Source organism: Catharus ustulatus, chromosome 14 (assembly GCF_009819885.2).
Source record: "Catharus ustulatus isolate bCatUst1 chromosome 14, bCatUst1.pri.v2, whole genome shotgun sequence".
Lineage (NCBI taxonomy): Eukaryota > Metazoa > Chordata > Aves > Passeriformes > Turdidae > Catharus > Catharus ustulatus.
Window position 1 is genome coordinate 8,134,058 of NC_046234.1, and position 21,687 is coordinate 8,155,744.

The 21,687-nt window shown below is 40.4% G+C and overlaps 1 protein-coding gene across 2 annotated transcripts in view; it reads left to right on the forward strand.

Moving 5' to 3' along the window:
* The first annotated feature begins 5,407 nt into the window (after positions 1–5,407).
* AMMECR1 (AMMECR nuclear protein 1) overlaps positions 5,408–21,687 on the forward strand; it is a 97,141-nt gene continuing 80,861 nt past the window's right edge. For both annotated transcript variants that reach the window (XM_033072140.1, XM_033072141.1), the window contains exon 1: positions 5,408–6,088. In XM_033072140.1, the coding sequence (XP_032928031.1) occupies positions 5,917–6,088 (172 nt within the window). In that variant the 5' untranslated portion in view covers positions 5,408–5,916. The remainder of the gene's footprint in view (positions 6,089–21,687) is intronic.

Sequence of the window (21,687 nt, forward strand, 5' to 3'; positions counted from 1 at the left end):
ACCGAAGAAGCCCAGGTAGCTAGCGCTGCAGACGGAGCCGGGAGCTGAACGCCACGCCGAGCTCAGGGCGCGTGAGGGGAGCCAGCAATGGGGCTGGGACGGCCCGCGCCGCGCGCATGCGCCGTGCGCACAGCCACAGCCACCTGTCCCGTACCTCCCGCTCCCACACACCCGCTGCATTTACCAACCTGGGCACGGAGCTACGGCATGGATCTTGAGAACAGACCCGAAACACGGATCCTGAGAACGATCCACAGAACGGATCCAGGGAACGGCTCGATCCCCCTGTCCATGGTTAACCCCACGGCAGGCACTGAAAAGCCCCCCCCAGCCCATGCCCCCCCGCGGTACATCCCCCCCGCCCATCAGCTCTGCTGCACGGCACGATCACACCCTGCACAAAGTGCTGAAGCTGTAGCACATCGTTATCAGAATGCCTAGAAGACGCATTGAAACACGTTTGTTAAAATTAACCTTGTGTTTTCAGTGAACTGTGACTTGTAACAGGATTGTTCACTGGAGAGCCTGAAAGCTGTCTGTGTGTAACGTAGCAAGATCTAACTTCTTTAACAGAAATGCTGATATATTGCATGATTGATAGAATTTACGATGTGGAATGTATACTCCCTTTTCAAGAATTATGATTTAAAGGTCTGATTGCACTAAATTAGCACTGGTTCTTTGCTGACTTAAAACGGTGTTAGCTATCACCATGGCAATTAGAAACCTACAATTCAATGCTGAATTAAAAAGTTCGGGGGACCCCTCTTTGCTAATATTTTAGGAGGATGTAGAACAGCAATTAATTTTCAAGCCTGGACTGAGTAATAAATCAAATATTCCTCTGTTCTCTTGAAGACAAACCTTGGATTTTATCTACAGCAATTTAACACTTACAGTAGTTTCACGAATACAAGCCGCACGGATTATAAGCCGCACCCCCGGTGCCTCGACAATGTTGCTGTCTTTGTCAATAGATAAGCCGCACCCCGAATATTAGCCGCACTTTCGTTCGTCGCGAGAATCCATGCGCAGCTTTCACAAATTGGCCAATTAGTAACAGGATCGCGGCATAGCGGGCTTTACTGGCTCGGGGCGGGGCCAGGCAGGCTCGGCCCGCTCATGGTTGCCGACGGGGCCGGGTGGCCCAGCTCAGCGCCACGGCTCGGCGGGGCTGGCCGGGTGGTGCTGCCGCCGCCGCCGCCGGGCTCGCTGGCCCCCCTCTCCCGTCAGCACCGCCCCGCTGCCGCGTTCGCTCGCCCGGCTGGCAGGGCTGCCGCCGCCGGGCTCGCCGTCCGCCCCGCTGCCGCTTTCGCTCGCCCCGCGCCGCGCCTCGCGAGCGCCGCGCCCGCCCCGCGGCGCTTTCGCGGCTCGCGGCGGCGCTTTCGCGGCTCGCGGCTCGCGGCTCGCGGTTCGCGGCTCGCGGTTCGCGGCTCGCGGTTCGCGGCTCGCGGTTCGCGGCTCGCGGCGGCGCTTTCGCGGTTCGCGGCTCGCGGCGGCGCTTTCGCGGCTCGCGGCTCGCGGCGGCGCTTTCGCGGCTCGCGGCTCGCGGTTCGCGGCTCGCGGTTCGCGGCTCGCGGCTCGCGGTTCGCGGCTCGCGGTTCGCGGCTCGCGGCTCGCGGCTCGCGGCGGCGCTTTCGCGGCTCGCGGCGGCGCTTTCGCGGCTCGCGGCTCGCGGCGGCGCTTTCGCGGCTCGCGGCTCGCGGCTCGCGGCTCGCGGCTCGCGGCTCGCGGCGGCGCTTTCGCGGCTCGCGGCGGCGCTTTCGCGGCTCGCGGTTCGCGGCTCGCGGTTCGCGGCTCGCGGCTCGCGGCTCGCGGCTCGCGGCTCGCGGCTCGCGGTTCGCGGCTCGCGGCTCGCGGTTCGCGGCTCGCGGTTCGCGGCTCGCGGTTCGCGGCTCGCGGCTCGCGGCTCGCGGCTCGCGGCGGCGCTTTCGCGGCTCGCGGCGGCGCTTTCGCGGCTCGCGGCTCGCGGCTCGCGGTTCGCGGCTCGCGGCTCGCGGCTCGCGGCTCGCGGTTCGCGGCTCGCGGTTCGCGGCTCGCGGCGGCGCTTTCGCGAGCGCCGCTTTCGCTCGCCCCGCCGGCAGGGCTGCCGCCGCCGCTGGCAGGCTCGCCGGCCGCCCCCTCCCGTCTGCACCGCCGCCGCGTTTCCTCGCCCTGGCCGGCACTGCAGGCCCCCGCACCGCCGGGCTCCCCCACGCTGCTGGCCCCGATTATGCTGGGCTTCCCCCGCTGCCAGGCAGCCCCACCCGCCGGCCTTCCTGCTTCTGCCATGCTCCCCTGCGCTGCTAGCCCCAGTTCTCCCGGGCTCCCCCGCCCTGCTGGCTCAGGCTCTGCCGCCCGCCCCCGACACTGCTGGCCCCGCCTCTGCCAGGCTTTCCCACCTCTGCCGGGGCCGGCCGGGCTCCAGCTTGGCTTGGGGCTGCCGCGGGCTCTCACTTCCGTGTTGGCAGCTTTTAGAATTTTGTTAATAGATTAGCCGCCCCGGAATATTAGCCGCACTTCCGGGTTTCCACCAAAATTTTGGTCAAATTGGTGCGGCTTGTATTCGTGAAATTACTGTAGCTAAAATCAGTACATGAAATGCACCTATAAAAGCAGACAAAATTATGTTAACTTTACCCATTCGCTTGTTTTTTAGTAAGGTAATTTTACTGTGAATCTTTTTGCCAAAAAGACATATGTGGCAACATTTCAGAACAATACAGCTATTTAGTGATTCACAACTGGTTATTTTTCCTTACCATCTATAAATTGAAATTGGACTTGACATCAAAACAGTTTCTTGCTGTTTTAGCCTTCAATATGTATATCCTATTACCTTTATTGGGCCAAGCTCAAATCCATTGTACAAGCACCTGCAAATGGAACAGGTTTGAAAGGCACTTTGCCAAAATCTACACCGTTGTAATTTTTTGTTTTAATAAAGCTGCACTTAAAAAAAAAAAAAATCCGACAAGATTATACTTGCACCAGAAAAATCTTCACTACAAATAAGTAATTTTCAATTTTCAATTTTCAATATTTGCACTTACCTTAAGTTATTCTCAAAACTAAATTACATAAAACCACAACATACTTGTCACACCTTTATAATCTCTCTAGTAAATCCATGTTGCTCTATTTCAGTCACAGAACAATTGTTTACCTGCGTATTGTTCTTTGATGTTTAGCTGCTGTATGACAGATTTCCGATAACTTTTTTGTAACAACAGTCAAAATGAGTTAAATTCTACTGTATTTGGAGCTTCTAAAGAGACACTCTCAACTCTAACTTTAGTTTGATTTAATTTCAGTGATGTTAATTTTCAGTTCAATTCAGTATAGTTTAAGTGATTATAAGCAGATTATAAGATTCTGTTTTCTTGAATTTAAGTGATGTTCTTATTTTAATTTGAAGTTCTGTTACACTTAAGTTCTGCCAGATTAAGATTCTGCTAAAGTTAAGTTCTATTAAGTAAATTTTTGTTAAGATTAGTTTCTGTCAAAATTAATTTCCTCAAGTTGAAGTGTTGCTAAATTGAAACAAACTCAAGTTATTATTACTATTACTATTACAAAATAATGGCCTTGTAAAATCATGGCTCAGCCCTACTGCTTTGGCTGGGTACAGCTAACAGCAGGCTGATAGGTATCTATGACAATCAGCCTGTCAGCCTGTTCTGTGGGAGACAACTCACACCTGTGAGAAGAGGGACCCACAATTGTGTGAAACATCTTCTTCCCAGGAGACAAGAATGTAAACATCTTTTAGAGAAGAAAGTCTTCACAAGCACGTACACTAGCAACTACTAACCAATGAACTGACTAGCAAAAAGTTAGTACCCAATTAGAATTAAATACGATGGTTTTAGCAAACTATATAAATATGAGCTGGGAACAATAAAGGTGAGTATTATGCATGAAGAAACAAGTGTCTTGTCTCTACAAGTGTCTCTACAGTGACACCAGAGAATAAAGCGCACAGACACTCCTAAGTACAGCTTCGTTGCATCAGGTAGACAGTTCTACCATAATGGTTCAGTGATTACACACCATTATGTTTGAAGCACAGTAAATATTTTGTTCTCTCTATGAGTCCATTATTCTTTTGCACATATCAAAAAACTGAAGTTAAACTAAAAGCACATTCAGAATTAATGGTGATGTTCAGCCCTTTTCTCAGATTCAGAATTGCTTTCCAAAGAAGCAGCTCTTCATAATTGTAAAATGGTGTGAAAGCAAAACCAGCGAGAGACTCCAAGTCAGAAATACAATTTAATAAGAAAAAAAGATACAAAAAATAAAATACATGCAATAGTACAAAAGAAAAACCACTGACAGAGTCAGAATACAACCTGAAACTCCGCTAGTTAGGGTAGCAGTCCAGATGAAGTGGTCTTGTTGAAGTAGAGATCCTGTAGAAAGGTCTGGTAGCTCTTGTCTTCTGGACACCAGTGGGAAGGGCTGCCTTGGTCTTCCAAATATCTTTTTTCATCTAGGTAGGAAATGTTTGGCTCCTCCCCCCAGGTGGAGCATCTCCCAATGGGATGATTAACAGAAGATATCTTCCTGGAAGAAAGAGGGTCATGGGAAGGATAAAGGTTTTTAACAGATGGCCCATTAGCAGAGGATATCTCCCACAGAGATAAGAGTCACTGCCCCACCTGTTTTCAGCAGATGGTGATAGAATGCATACTTTTGGGCACATCTTTATATTGCAACCTAGGACAATAATCCAGTCCCATATGGCTTGAATCTAACCCAGTTACAGCACTGAAACCTTTTCAGTGTCAGTACAAAGAAAGGTGTGGACTAGGTCCTAGTCTATGCTCTGGCAGCTTTAATACTGGCCTAAATAGGTTACTGAGAATTACTTTTGTCATTGCTTGGAAAACTGAACTGATGTCAAGCCAATGTACCTCGCTTTCTGCCAACTGCTTCTTGTTCTCTTCTAAATCAAGGAAGTACCACTAATAAGTGCCAGGGAGAAAGCTAAGGACTGGGCTATGCTCTAGTGACCTGTGCAAGCACAAGGGATCCACAGGGAGCACTTACAGATCAGAACAACCTGGGGTAGCTACTGTAATTTGTTCTGGGCACCATATAGAGATGCCAGTGTCTCCTCCAAGACTGTACCAAACACTGGCAAATCTTGTCATTTTGTTCTTATGTCACTGCAGAAAAGTTCATAAATATTGTATTTTCCTTCCTTCCTTCCTTCCTTCCTTCCTTCCTTCCTTCCTTCCTTCCTTCCTTCCTTCCTTCCTTCCTTCCTTCCTTCCTTCCTTCCTTCCTTCCTTCCTTCCTTCCTTCCTTCCTTCCTTCCTTCCTTCCTTCCTTCCTTCCTTCCTTCCTTCCTTCCTCCCTCCCTCCCTCCATCCATCCATCCATCCATCCATCCATCCATCCATCGAAACTTTGTCTGAATTCCTTTCACTGTGTGGGACCACAAACAGTTTAAAGTGAATATTTAGCATATACCCTACACCAGACTGAGCTTTCCAGAAGTCAGAGATCTTAAAAACATCAGTTTCCCTGACTGCTTTGAAATTTGAAATAGGGCACTGCTATGAAATACTGTCACTACATTACAGATGAAAGGAGTTTCTTTTGGATCATATTTCCTTTTCCATCTGTTATTGAAGAACTTTCTTCCACTGAGAACCCTTAAGGGTTAACTGGCATTGTGTGGAGGAAGGGGAAATCAGAGGTCAGCTCATGTTCTGATATCAGTGAACTCACAAGTTACTCCTTAAGCATGTGGTTTCATCCTAGATTCTTCCTGCCAGCAATTTCTCACTTTAATCATACACCCACAGCAAGCCAGATCTTTAAATTCAGCAATTCTTTCTCAGGTTTCAGCAAGTCATTGGCAGCCTGAGCTATTTTTGGGATATTTTCTCTACTGCAGATGCAGCTTAGAAAAACGCAGGGAGCATGCTAAAGACCTGCAGCTATTTGCCTTGTACAATTTGCTCATTTCTCTTTATTTCTCTGTTTTCCTGCACTCATCACTTAAAGGACAATATTTCTTGCAAACAAAATCCCCGGAGCCTGATTAGAGGGACTGAAGGCTCCCAGACACGGATTGCCTGCCAGCCACAGCACGGTAAGGACATGGACACTTCTGGCTAGCTTTACGTTGCAGCTTTTTAAGCTTTGCTGAACGTTTATTTGTGTCCATTGCTTCCAAATCAACATTGCTGGCATGGCAGGCAGTCTCCACCTCTCGGTCTCCATTTTCATTCCCTAAAATCCACAGCACTTGTAAGTAACACATTTATACTCACCATCTCTTTGTGTGTTTTAGAAATGACTGACACTAATTTTGATCGGTTCCAGGGGTCGGGGATTTTTCTTTACATTTTACTATCTTTTGGACATCTGTAATTTCCAATCCTGATTGAAACTGTGGATATTTTATTGCCTGATCTTCCCTGTTGAAGTTGTATTGTTAATTGTGTTACTTAGCTCAGAAAAATTATTTAAATCAGGGAATGTTTTTATGGTAGATGGAAATGTTATAAAAAAGCCCTGCTCCTGCTGATTTACAGTTTTATACATTGCCTTCCTGTCTTGTGTTGTGGCTCTGCTTTGAGACCTTGAGGCTGCCACAGAGCAGCACATTAACATTACAAAGGGACTGGCAGCATAAAACCAATGCAGCAGACAGAGCTGTACTAAAAATGACTAGATTTTATCATGCAGTTATTTGCTCACAGAAATGCATCAAGTAATCTCTACAAAAATGGTGAAAATTTATTAAAGTACTTTCGATTTAGTAGATTAGGATCAGGTTCTGAAGGAGGTATTTTTATTTCTGAAAGTCTCTTAACAATTTTGAGGCAATTTCTATGATATTGTCAATATTGCCTTGAACATAAGGCTGATACCTGAGCCTGGCTCTCTCATCCAGCTGGTGAGTCTGCCTCAGTTTCACTGAAATCACTGATACTAAATTAGCTGAATGATAAATAGTCATCAATCCATTAATCCTCAGTTCAATTTTATACCCAATCCCAATGTTAGTACTCAGGTTGGTTGAAATCTTGAGACTCTACATAGAAACCACAGGAAGAAAGATGGATGTGTTTTAGTAAAAGTTAGCAAACCACTCATTTTTTTACTGCTAACAAAGAAACTGTTATGTCATTAGACAAGTTACAGAGCACACATGTAAAGCTAGATAATGCATTTCTCTGTCAAAAAACCAATGTTGCTCTAGCACAAACAGAAGTCAGGTGAAGGAAGTTTTACCAACAGGACAGGTCTGTGCAGAATTGAGTGTTTTGGGAATTCAGTGAGATAAACCCAATACAGGGATTATACCTGTACAGACAGCAATTCAAGTGGTGCCTGTTCGGGCTCATTTTAGAAATGTCCTGAATTGTGCCACTGATAAAAATTATTACTAGAAAGACAATGCATGTTGTCACAACATGTGCAGAAAGGAAATAATCTGAATAATGAAAAAACAGATGACATATACAACTGTTTATTTTCAAAACAAACTGTTGCATACAGGAGTTCTCTGGAAATTGAAAACCTTGTCTTTGTTAGAGGAGGAATATGGACTACGGAGATTAGCAACTCCACACCTTCCCAACTGAGAATACACTCATACCATGTTAATACACTGATTTTTTGGCATGCATATATACTAAATCAGCCACATACAAGATACTAAAGATTAACTGACTCTATAAATGAACTGATTGGTAATTCAGCAGCAGCACTCTATAACTCATACTTGATGATCCTTGCCTAGAAACCAGAATATAAAAAGGGCTAATGGATATCAATAACGGCAAGTGGAACCCATGCTGATGTAAACTAAAACTTGTTCTAGAGTCAGAACATGAGTCAAAACCTTGATTATTCCTCAGAATATCATAGAAATGGGTCCCTGCAATTTTAGTGACGTCCTCAGACACACACTAAAGCTGAATAACATACTGTACATGAACACAGCCATGGTAATTGGCCAGTCATATTCCACTCATCTAACCTGGTTTCCTTAAGTTTACACTTTACAATTTTAGCTTAAAAATCACTTCAGAAAAGGTTAATTATACTACTCTGCATTTGGCTAGACTACAAGCACCCATAGTTTCAATGGCGCCATTGACATGTGGTAACTTACTACAGTGCAAAAACCTGATCAGGCTAAGCCCTTCATTAAAATTGAAGAGACAGTTTTATTTTTCCTGGCTGTCATCTTGCATCAGATTAATTCTATTAAATCCAGTTGAGGGACTGTGTTGAAAGAGGAATAATCAACAAAAAGTGAATAGTAAAAATTCTTTCAAGGAACTGCATCTGAATTTTAATAGTCATACAGAGCAGGGCTCTGCAATAAAAAAACTGACAAATAAGGGGTGTGCTGGTATATGTTGGGAGGCAGCATCAGTTTAGAGGAGGAATAAGAGAATTGCAGAAATGAAAGAAAATGTAGTAAGAAATGAAGGTCTTACTGGAGTCAAGAATAAGCAAACAAGGGGGCAGCTGAGGCCTGCAGGCTGCAGACTTGCATGTGAGGAGGCAGAGATGCTTGATGAGTCTGAGCAGCTGGACATTGTCTTCTTTGTAGCTGTTGAGTCCTGGCAGCACCAGCACTCCCCAGCCCTCTCCCAAATGGCAATAGCAGGATGAAAATGCTCTGCAGCCTGTTTCTCTTGGATCTTCCCATCTCCATTTCTTCCCACATCATCCCACAGCTGGAGTAGGCCTTGGCCCACTTCTGGATTTCATTTCAACCTAAACCTCAGCCTGATAACAGTTAGAGAAGCACCAGGTAGTAAGGGCTACCTGGGAAGGATCAGAGAGGGGCTGCAGGGCTGGGCAGCAGGATGGAAATAACAGAGGAATATGGAGAGGTAACAGAGATTCTGGAGGACTGTGCAAAGAGACAGGTAGACAAACAAAACCACAGCTGCTTCCACCCAACACTCCAAGTGTAAAACAGCTGAGAAAAAGATAAAACCATATTAGAGTACACCACTAAAGACAGAGATATTAGAGAGACCACAGCACTGATGGCATCCTATAAATATGGCTCAGTATTTAAAACATTATACAGTTTTGGTGACTCCCAACACAGAAAGATCAATGTGTATGGTAACAATGAGGCTATTGGTAAAAATACCATCATAGAAATTAATTATTTAAGATGCATGACCATGTTGGCCCAAGAAAAAACAGATATAAATCAAACATAGCAATTAGAATTCAGAGAATACAGTGAAGCAGTGAGATGGGAGCAAGAAACCCAATATCAGGTTTTTATGATGAAGAATGATCAATTACCAAAAGCAGTGACTGTTTTGGCAAGTTGCTGCAACATTTTAATTGCTCCAGGACTGTTTCTAGGTCACTGTCATACATGTTAATTTAAGTGAGATACAAATCAGTCTCTGGGTGTGATGAGTGGACAGGTGCTATAACTTTAGTAATGTTCCTCCTTTTGACATCACTTCTCTATCTGTGCAAATATTAAGATAACAAATGCAGTAACATCAGCCTCCTTTAGATACACAAATAAAACTAGCACTTCAAGTTAAAGAAAATTGAATAGAGAAATCTTGGTTCTTGTTGATATTGGGAAGAATCTTGGAAATCTGTTAGAAGACTGCATAGATTAGGGTATTTTGAATGTATTTTAAGTGTAAATAAGAACCAAAAATTTACTTCCATGTTAAGTTTTTCCTCTATTGCTCAAAAACCAAGCTGACTTGGCCATTGTCATTTAATGTTACATGAATTTCCATGATAATTCTTTGTAGTTAAATATAATCCCTGATACCACCTTTTGGTCTTTCTAGCCATTGGCTTCAATTAAATATAGTTGCAATTGATTCTTTAGCTGTCTTCATCAACTATGTCAACCCTTCTTTAGTCAGTTCTCATGGGTATTTCTATAATCTTGCTGATTTTTGATTGACTTTTGTTTTAATACATATAATGATCAAGCTAGCAATCATAAGAAATAGAATCACTAGCAAAGGCACTTAAAAGTTATATTTATACTTGAAAGTCCAAGTCCAGGTCACTAAGGAAAGTCACTGACAGATATTAATGTTATACAGCAGCTTCTAACTCCAATTTATGCAAATTATGCAACACCTTTTCCTGTGCCATGTCCCGTTAGTTACTGAAGTCACTAACTTTATCTAAAGCTAGATAAAATATACAAACTCAAAGATTATAATATATCAATGCAGGAATGGTCTACTAAATGTAAATACTACTTTTAACAAGGATAGCAAATGCAAGTAAAATTTGGCTTTCATTAACACTGGCTCACAGTTATCCCTAAATATTCTATGTTATGACACGGTATTAACCTGTCAGTACTCAAAATTTGAAGGTAAAAAGAATCATTTTTATGTTTGGTAAAGAAAAAACATAAGGTCTCAGGAGGGAGGAAAGAGATTACTATCCCTAAGTATGAGAAAGCCTTCAGATATTATATTGATCCAGTCATATTTATGTCTAATAATTTTAGACCTATACGGAAGCAAACAATATCCCAGTCTTGTAGAGCATGCTGACATCACAAGGCCCCCAGTTTTAGTTCTTTAATGTAGTTTGTGCTGGTGTTATTAATAGACAGACTAAAATGGGAACTTCGGCCTGGCTCAGCTTTGGTTCACTGCACGGCCTTGGGCATCACATAACCTCTGTCTCCAGTTCTCTATCTGCATAATGCATTTGTCTATCTAGTGACTTGGCAGAGTCATGGGGCAAATAAATGAGTCACTTCATAGAATTTTTCAATTGAAATACACTGGCTTCTCTTCTGCATTTTTATAATATATTTCCTGAATTTTAATATAAACTTACCTTTTTCATAAAGGCAACCAAAGTGTTTAAATAAACAGAAAGAAGAACTATTTCACACTTCCAAATCAAAATCTCTTGAACTAAAAGAATGGAACCACAGCCACATAAGACCAAAATACCTTTATCTGACACTTTTTATAAAGCACTTTACTGTCCAGGGGAGAAGGAAGAAGGAAGGCAGCCTAATTTGGCACTGTGCAAAGAAAGAAATGATTACATAGTAAAATCTGCACTGCAAAGTATGGTCTGGGCATAACAGAAGAATCTGTCAGCCAATCTCCACTATTACACTAGCAGTGAAGACCTGTATTAATCTAAACTGGCTCTGAGTGCAAGAGAGTCATACTCATTTGACTGCACCAGAAGACATAAATCCTCCATGTGGCTGAGATGACTTGCCCAAAGCTAATCAAGTTAGTTATACGCTTAGTTAATTTTTTTGCTTGTTGTCCATTGAAACGTATCAAATTTTCTCTAGAAGATAACTTCTCTGCTGCAAGTCTAACCCTTTGTGTCTTAAGGAGAGAAAAAAACCCTCCCGTCAAGGCTGCCCCGAGGGGACTTTTAAGGCAATGACATGCAATACTCAAATGTTCATTTGTAACGGAAGCCTAACCTAGACACAAAACTGAATTACAGAGTCATCTGGCATTACTTTAAAATGTAAAGATGGGCAAAGCAAGCACATTAAATTATCAAAAGTTGAAAAGTTCACCACTGATTGCAGTGGATGATGCAGCTTTACAAAGCCCAGACATCCAGTGAACAACTGATGCCTCATTAGATTCAAGCAATTGTATCTTTCAAGGTGAAGTACTTGGATGCTCACTCATCCATTGTTGTCTTATTTTTCCTTATGACTTGTTAATTCTTTGACTCGATTAGGGTCGAGATCAAAAATGGACCTTAATATAAAGGAGTACTTATAATCCTGGGACACATGAGGCATACTCTGACCAGTGCTGCTGTACTAAGCAAGCAGTGAGTTGTTCACAAAGTTAGTCCCTTTCAGCTCTGCTAACCAGGAGCATGGATCTCGTGATAGCACAGCTACCAGAGAATAGCAAATGCCATTCCATTGCTAATTATATCACTACAGAACGGTGATAGTAATGTATTGCCCAAATGCATGTTGATATGTTTGCATGCACCACAAATGCATCCACAATTTTCTGGTCTTGGAAGTACCTTGCCATTCCACAAGTAAAAAGAATTCAGAACTCCAATCTAATTCATAGCTTGTGTCCTCATGGAGCTTGGCAAAAGGATAAACAATAAAAAAACCAAAACAACCTCTAAAGCTGATCTAATCGCTAACAATGACATAATTATTATGACACAACTACAAATTGATGATAGATCTAGTCTGACAATGCTATTTTAGGACAACAGGTCAAACGAGGATGCAAAAAACCCAAGGTCTAATTCATTCCCAGTGTAAATTGGCAGTATTCCCTTTGACTTCAATAAGAGATTTAGTTGTTCACTCCAGCTTTAATTTTTAGTCAGCATCTTCCCAATATTATTACTAAGTTCACCAGCCTAAAAAGTACTCACTTTTAAATCCAAAGCAAGAACCTCCAGGGAGCTGGGGAAAGGCATATGTTCATATAAGAGTCTTCATTTAGACAGTACATTTAGATTTACTTTTACTGGAGTAACTTTCCCATATAAAGAAAAAATCTATTGGGAAAAAACTAACAAACTTCAGAGGAACAGCAGCAAGAGCCATCTAAAATGTCAATGTGACTCTTTTATGTCCAGATAACCAAAAAGTAATACCCAAGGAGGAAAGAATAGAAGGAATTAAAAGAGAGAACAAGGAGAAATAATAAACAAGCAAATACATGTAGATACATGTAATCTGACTGTATTGTTTAAGGGATGATAATAAATTCAAACATTAAACCAGAAAGAGTTGTTTCTATTTTCTTATTTTGTAGAAAATGGGATTTTTGTTTTCACTGTGACACAGGTATTTGAGAGTTTCAAAACAGCAAGTCTTGCTGAGGAAGGGATTTTGAGTTGTGCTAAATTAAATACTTGAGTCATGTTAGTTTGTAAATTGCAGCAAAACACAGAGAGATATTCCAGCCTTTTGCAGCTCAAATGGTATCAGCAATGAAGCCAGAGGATCAGTACTACCCCACAGTCAACCCAAAAGTATTGCCACAGAAAATTCTTGATTTTGGAGAAAACACTTCACCATAAGTTGGACTGTGATGATAAAGTATATATTTAAATTATATACTCTATTACCAGAGGGATTTTGCCACAGTGTAGCCCTGAAGTAAAAATGAAGAGAGAGAACTGAGGCAGCCAAGTGGTCCATTATGTCTTCTCAGAAGACAAAACAGTGAATGATTTATGATAAGTTCAAGCAGCAAAACCCCTGGTTTTAAAGCTTATCTCTATAAATACTTTTTTAATGTGGTTATTGATTTACTATTTAATGATGGTTGGTTAAAAGATGAGGTCCCATGATCTGTATCCATTACTATAAATGGATAAGTGTTGAAAACTTGTGGATAGGTGCTGTTTATTGATTTCCACATACTGTATAAATGCCATGGCTATGCATCAAAGACTCAGGTCAGGGTGTGTTGCTCAAAACTCTGTACAAAAGTCAAGCAAGGAAAATTCCTGAGTCAGTATTTTATATAATAAAATATAAAAAGAAATACAAGTTTTAGAAAAGCACAGGACTTGAATGGCAATTTCTGAGCTGCCAGGTTACTTTCAATATTGATCAACTAAATTTTCATCCAGGGTAACTATTGCTTGACATCAAAAAGGAAAGAAATTAACTGGGCTCCATTGTCTGACTGGCACTGTGAACTTTTGCCACTAGAGTGTGTCAAGGCATTTGTGAGGAATAAACCTCTTCACATGCTGTATCATTCAATTCAAACTATTACCAGAGCCCTGGACAAAGACAAGTAGCTGGAATGTACCATTTTTTCTGATTTCCTGCTTGACTGCTAGAACTTGTCTTAAAGACTATACTACTAAGAAAAGGTCTCACCTCATTAGTCTGCTTATGCTGTGCACAGAGATTTTTATATGGATACTGAACACAGGTATCCAGAAAGTCCAGCCAATTTTAGGATCCATTTCACTGTGCCTATGTTTTCAGTTCAATGTCAATGAAACATCCCTTCCAGGGTAAGACTCTTACTTTGAAGCAATACAATAACCATACTATTTTGTATTGAAAAGTCAGCACAGCCACTCAATGTATGTAAATCTGTCCTTTCCAGCTTCTGTCTCTGCTGGATGTCTGCAGTTGCAGTAAAATTGGGAGGGGACGAAAGGAAGGGGGAAGGGAGCCCACATACCTATACAAAAACTGCTGAAAATCTGAAAAGATACTGAAAATCTGTGTTGAGAATAGAGATGCTCCAGTGTATTTTAAAGATCAATTTGAAGAGAAACTATAAAAGCCCCTCTCTTTGATGACAAAAAAAAAAAAATCAGAACATTTAAAATTAGAAATGCGTTGGCATAAAGCATTTCCAGGATCAGAGTATGTTGAAATGTACACATTTGGTAATGCTAAAAATCAGGATCTGCCTCCATATTTTTCTGAATCAAGGCTTGTCCCCTTCTCCATCTGTAAAACTGCACTGACAACACTCTTTCTCTCTCTTTTTTGCCACTTTTGTCTCTTCATATTGCAAACAGGAGTTCTTGCTAAGTTTTTCACTGTCCATTATGTCATCTCCATGCTGAAGATTTTAGCTACTAGACCAACCCTAATAACTTTTCTTTGAAAGACATTACAAGAAAAACAAAAACATTCAAACAACCACCTATAAGAGACAGGAATCCTACACCCAGTCTGTAGTCATTTCATGCTCAAGTGTAAATGAGACACACAGTAATCTTGATTTCATCACCTGTTTTACTTCTCCTAGGAAAGGTCTGATAAGCCTTTCTTGGACACTGCAGCAGCTTTCTGAGCTTCCAGAGGTTGACACTGTTAGAGTGACAATGATGACTGAGGAAAACAGCTTCTGGAATCTCTAGGCATTCACCCAAGTCAGCCTTATAGGATCAGAGGGAGAAGAGCCACAGATGAGAAGACTGCTTTTGAATTCCCCAGATCAGCCTGAGAAAATGAGTCTGATAGGGTATCTGCAGTTCTGATCACCTGCTCTGTAACTTTAGATGAAAATTTCGAACATCCTATCTATTTGAAATGAACTGATGGCTGACAAAAGAACAAGGAACAGGAAAGAAAAGAACAGGAACACAATGTAGAAGGGAAAGACCTGTGATCAGGTGTCTTTTACTCAGTGTATGCTGAGCTAATGATACCTCACGCAGGTATCCCACAATCACATTAGAATTAAGAGATCCTGCTTTTCATGAACAACCTGCTGAAATCACATATCACTATCCACTGTATTTTTGTCCCAAGAATCAGAGTACAGCACAGGCAGAGCATGCAGCAAGGCTCAAGGTCCAGCATTGGTACAGCACAGGGAGGAGCTACACCCTCATACTCTGTAACAGTCACCTCAAAACACACAGATCACCTGAAAACTCCCAGGACAGCATCTCATGAAGATTTCATAAACAGAATCAAGCATGTGAAGTTTTTTCCAGTTCAGTAACAAAACTAAAATGTCAGAAAGAAGGAAGCACCAATCTCAGTTCATACAGAATGCACACAATACTTTTCTTTTTTTTTTACAAAATAAAAACCCAGTAATTTCCATTTGTGGTAAATCTCAAATGTTATATCTAATTAAAAACAAAAAGTTCTGTGACTTTTTAACAAACTCACATATTTTACTTTAAAATATATATTAACTTGAAAATGGAAAATGGTATTTCTGTTTCAAAAGATGAAAATTTAATTTTCAGCATGTTAAGATATTTCCTTTAAAAACTAAGAAAATGTTTCATATTTATTTAAGTTGAAACTATTTTAGTTCAACCTAACCTCAAGAATGGTCCCAGTCCTTTCAAACCTCTGTTATTCTAAGAATTTAAAAATCCTTCAAAAATTTTGTCCACCTCTATTCATAAATTCAAGCAACATTTTGGCCTTAGAATCTTGGGAAAGGAAATACTCAAGGGACTTTCTAAAATACCTTTCCATTTCCCACCACTGTGTCACTAGCTGATATTCCTTTGTATCCTCATGCAGCAATAGCCCTACCTTCACTGGGGCAGTCCCTCGTGAAACATTTTCTAGAATTAGAGTGTGAAGGCTGGAAAGTGAACTTGCTGCTTTTATAAAGAGGGAAGAACACCCAGGAGTAGGTATTTAAATTATGTCCTGAGGCAGAATGAAGTTGATTTATGTCAGGGATTATTTTTATCTCTCCAGTCAACTAGAAGTTATGCAGCAAAGCCTGCATAGGCGCAGCCATGCAGCACTGATCTGTACCAGACTCTGACAGTGCTTGCAAATAAAGCCAGCTTAGCAGCAGGCTGAGCTCTGCCCTTGCGCGCCTTTGGCACGGCTCTGCGGGATGGGTTTCCCCAGCCAAGCTCCCAGGCCTGCTCTCTGCTTGGACAGGCACCACATGAGCCCACTCTGCAGCACTTGGACAGTGCAAACCACACTTCACTCGCAGATTGCCACAGCAATTCTGGAGCCTGTTGGGTTTGGCTCCTGCATCTGCCACTCCATTCATGTCCTGGCATACTGATCAGGGAAAAATGGGATGGTTCTGACAAATCCCACGCTCCATTCTTCAGTCACAAACTGCCTCTAAACATCTCTAATCTGTGCTGAGAGCAGGTTATTTGAACCATGGACACCTGGGACCCTTCTCCTTCCTTTTTTTTGGTCTGGCTCTGACACTGAAGTGAATATATTCTTCCATGCCTGACACCTCAATCCAAAGTACATTATCCTTTCCATTGATTTCAGAAGTCCTTGCATAGAACTCCAACCAAGTATCCCAAGAATACCATTAGGAAAATAAAGCAAACCCCCACAACTGTGACATTACCTCTGGAAGAGAAATGTCTATTTCCTCAAGACTTTTTTGCCTGAAAAAAGCAGCACATTTACTGAGTTTTTAACATGTAGATGCATGTATGTAGTTGCCTGTAAGTACATGATCTAAAACATTAAATCTCTGCATTAAATTTTCATGTGTAGGGAAGGAAAATCAGTAAAAAGTTTGAATAAATAAATTCTCATGCAGTGTTTGAAATTAAAAACTTCGCACCACATTTCCAGTGCTTTCCAGCAAGAACAAATTCATTATAAACTCACATTAAATTACATTTTCCGGTACCACTGGTGAACAAGCAGCGATGTGCAAGGTCATAAATAAGAAATGTAAATGAATTTGTATATTAATAAATGTAATTACGTATCTAGCTGAATTTTAATCATCTAATGAATGCAACTCCTAAATTACAGAGGGAAAGAAACTAATGGATTCTCTATATCTTTTCTGTTGCGGCTACAAGTAGTGTATTTTACATTTCCTAGCACTGAAAAAGGACAATCCTGTGGCTAAGGAAGGAGTTCCATACAGAGGCCAGCAAGTAGCTTGAACTTTATGATGTGCAGCTTTTTATCCTTTTTCTTCTTTTAATTTTTCCTAGAAATACACATTTTAAGAGACACCCCCCAGTCATTTGAAACAAGTAAAACTGAGGATCAGTGAGATATATCATAAAGAAAAAGATAATCATCAAAATAACAGCTAAAAGGAATAGTTTACAGCTAAAATAAAATAACAGCTAAAAGGAATACTTCAATCTCTTTAAAATTTCAAACAGCACATCTTCACAAGAGCTAAAAAGTGATTTTACACTATTTAATACAGTGTAGGGATGTAGTGGATATATGTGTTTTTATACATATATATGTTTATTAGGAAAACTCTGAGTTCTCAACATTTTGACTCAGAGCAGCAAAAAGCACTTGCATGGGTTAATGCAAAATTTAAAAGAAATTTTAAAATTCTTTACATGTTTTCTGCTAAACATACAGTAGGCATATGTATTACACTCACAAGCTTTATTCCTTTCTAGACATTAATGTTTATGGCAATATTACTTGAAAGGGGAACAGAAAGCTTATAGCATATTACAGATACAATACATACAAATAAGGTTCTGTCAATTAAAATCCTAAAATTCATATGAGTCCTATATTATATTTGGCTATCTTATTTTTTCTGTTATGAGAAGAATCTCTTATCATTCCTATGAGATAATGACATCAAGCAGATGAAATTTGCACAGCAAGAAAGATAACTATTTTTTAATATCCATCTGACACAAACAAAGCTGATAGTAGGAAACCTTCTGGTGAATAAATTATTAGCAATTACACCTAATTTGGGTACAATACTGTCAGAACATTTCAGCAGTAGACAAATGCAATTTGATTTGAAATGCAGTGTGTTATTAGTATTTCAATCACTGCCAATTGCATTTACTTGCTATAATTATTGTTTCATAAGATTTAGAATAAGCATGTTTTGCTATTGCTGCAAGATACCATACCACAAATTGAGGTGATTCAGATTAAGACTTGACTTATAATAAGTACATTTGGAAGCCTAGACTTTAATACTTATAAATTATTCATATCTCCTCACAACTGTACCTGTTTCTTTTAAAAAATAATCTTGTATGGATTTGCCACTTTTTCCCAGAAATGGCTGTTCCTCAGATTCTCCTAATCAGGACTCACCCATTCCAAGTACTAATTCTTTCTACCACTTTTCCTTTCCTAATTTTCCTAAAGGAATCCTAGTGACCACAGTTCTCTGATGTTGAAAGAAGAGTTTAATTTACAGCTTTCTACAAACTTTGTGAATTCCCTTTTTTCACAGAAAGGTGGTGCAACAGGCCACCCTGTTTCACCTAGCAAATTACAAGCAAACATTAGAATAATTTACACACAATCTAATGTGTTGGTAATGAACACAAACCTACCTAATAAGGGATGCCATGCCAATTTTCTGCACACTGATGTTGGATGATTACCAGCAGTGGCCTTGTGAGGGAGCATATGGTTGGAGAAGTCATGATGTGATATTGACTTGTGTGATTTATCCAACATTTTGAAAGCAAACTTTCTTCTGATGTCTTAACCTTAAAGTGGTTACAGTAGATATTGCCATCTGATTTTTATAAATAAAAAGTACATACACTTTCCTTTGTAACCATTTGGAAAACTAGCACAGCATTTCTCTCACTGTGCCCTTGTTTATAATGATTACCTCAAATATTGACAACCATAGATACATTATAATATTAAAGGCTGTATAAACAAATAACTATCTTTCTGACAGATGTTAAATGATTTAAAATAGAAACTTTAAAAGTTGTATAAGTAATAGATTTATAATGTACCAGTTTGGAAAAAAGCCAGAACAAACCCAGGAAACAAAAAACCCTCAAACAAATCTCCAAACTCGGATTTGTCTTTCAAGGAAAAAAAGTTGTATGTAGCATAATTAGCAAGCATGGCTTATTTCCTTAATTATCTCACAATTCCTTGAAATGTAGAATTATGTATGATGTGAGTGTATGAATACAAGAGTTAATACCCCTCACTTCATACATCACAGAACAAGTTTCCTGCATTGTCCTCATGAGGCCTATAAGAATTGAAGGTCTGCATTAGAGCAATAATTGCAATCAAACCACATCCTTCACCAGCAATTCACAAGGCTCAGGAAGGAGTTAGTTTCCCCGAAGCACAATCAATTCCTTTGATACACAATTAGTTTTTATCTGTTGGATTTAGGTTGAGTATTTCTCATTTCCCTCTGAAGCATCAGTTCAGCCTCATTGTCTGGACATACATCCAAACTCTATCCACAGATCAAATCAGAAGTTAAATCAGACAGCACCAAGACTTTTTAAATTAAAAGCAATGTAATTCAGCAGTGCATAAATCATATTCTTCCATTGGCAGCCATGCAATTTCTAAAGCTCATCTGGTAATCTTGTTCCAAAGCAGAAAGACATAATTTTATCTTCATTTAACAGTTTCTCCAATAATTGCCCACGTTTTTCTACAAGCTTAGTATAGTACAAATGGCTTTTCTGATATTTTGATTAATTTTTCCCTAGTAGTAACAACTAAATAATTGGACTAGGAAAGTGTATGATTATTTCACAGAAATCTGTTTTGGTTAATGTATTTCTAGTCTTCATGACCATCTTCACGACTGTGCAGCATGTCCCTCACCCTCCACAATCCTGAGATTCTTCCCTCCCTGCTCTGCCCTTTTTGGTTTTACAGCACTTTTTCTCAAGCTCACAGCCTAGGTCTCTCATGGAGTCCACCTGATGGTAAACTGCATCTTCAGACCTCTGAGTGAAATAAAATATGAGCAAACCTGATGTGGCCTTTTTCCCCTCCTGATCAGCATGACAACACAGTCAATGGTAACACCACTGTGTTAGAGTCTTGGCTGTTGCTAAGGAGAAGGCAGTTTGAAATGTTACTTTAAAATCTGCATGTACACAAGGTATTTCATTCATCTCCTTGTCTCTATTCTGGGAAAAGGAATACGGCATCATAATAACAATAATATATCTGATATGGCATTATTTCTCTGCTCCTTGGATACCCAAGGAGGGCTACCCAAGGACTCAGTATTTATACAGAAGATAACTATCTTCTTCACTCCATCAATGTTATTTATACGATGTAAAATTTGAGGACACATGAATTTTGCATTTCTTTGGTGCTGACAGCACTTAGAAGAGTCTTAATTTGGTCTGCTTCTCATCCCTTGGTGCAGATAGTACAAAGAAAAGGATTTTATTTATCCCCCTTCTCCCTCTCTGCAAGTTCTTTATGCTGTTCTCTTGACTTTGTTCTCAGCATCTCTTACTTCCCTCTCTGCCTAGCAGACAAGGCAACCTTTGGGACCTGTGCTATTAGTGTCATCACAGGGCAGAGGCTCTGTTCATGGAAGAGCTGCTTCCTGCCTGGCTGTTAGCTGTATGCTAATGTGACAGCCTGGCCAGTATTTGAGAATGTCACTTCCAGCAAAATAACTGTGCTGAATGGTATCTGTCATATATAAAACCACATATCTGTCAACAACAACAACAACAAAAAAGCCCCAACAAAATAAAACTCTAATACATATTTCAAATGAGATGCCCACAGGCACTTTAAAACATGAGTACATGTCAGCAGCCATATGTGCTGTAATCCTCCTCTTTATACATAGACTCAGCATAATCCTTTCATGCACCATGTATCTAATCTCTGTTCTCTGCTTTGGAAGCAAAATTAATCTCAAACTTTCAGAATTAATTCAAAGGCATTAACTAGCTTTCAAATCTTCATTATTTTGGCAACCAAGTAGTTAAACGATGTGGCAAATGACCAAATCATTTGTGGTACCACTTCATTTCAGGTTCTTTAAAGCCCTGCAGCTGAACCACAGCTGGGTACTTAATGCAGAGTTTTATCTTTTGGAGGAATGTTACTTTTAAATACTTAATAATTATGAATTCATTTGCCATTTATTTTATAAGCAGAGGATCATAATGAACTCATCTGTTATTCATGTGAATGTCAAATGTGTTCCCATGGGACTTTTATTCTAATTCACTATTAGTTAGTGGACTCATGAAATAAAATGTTATCCATTTTTTACTCTGAACATGTAATGCTTGGTAATCGCTCATCAAAGGGCAAATGTAATATTTTTCTTTGATAACTTTCAGTTCAGATTTAACTAGACAGAGAACTAGTTTTAGAGTAAGTGTACCTCTAGAAACAGAAGTGGATTTGATAAGCTGTGAGTCTTCCATTTAAAATGCAATGAATGAGATTATAAGATTACATTAGAAAAAACGTACGATACTTTAAGCATGCTTGAACTACATGGATTTAACATAACAAGA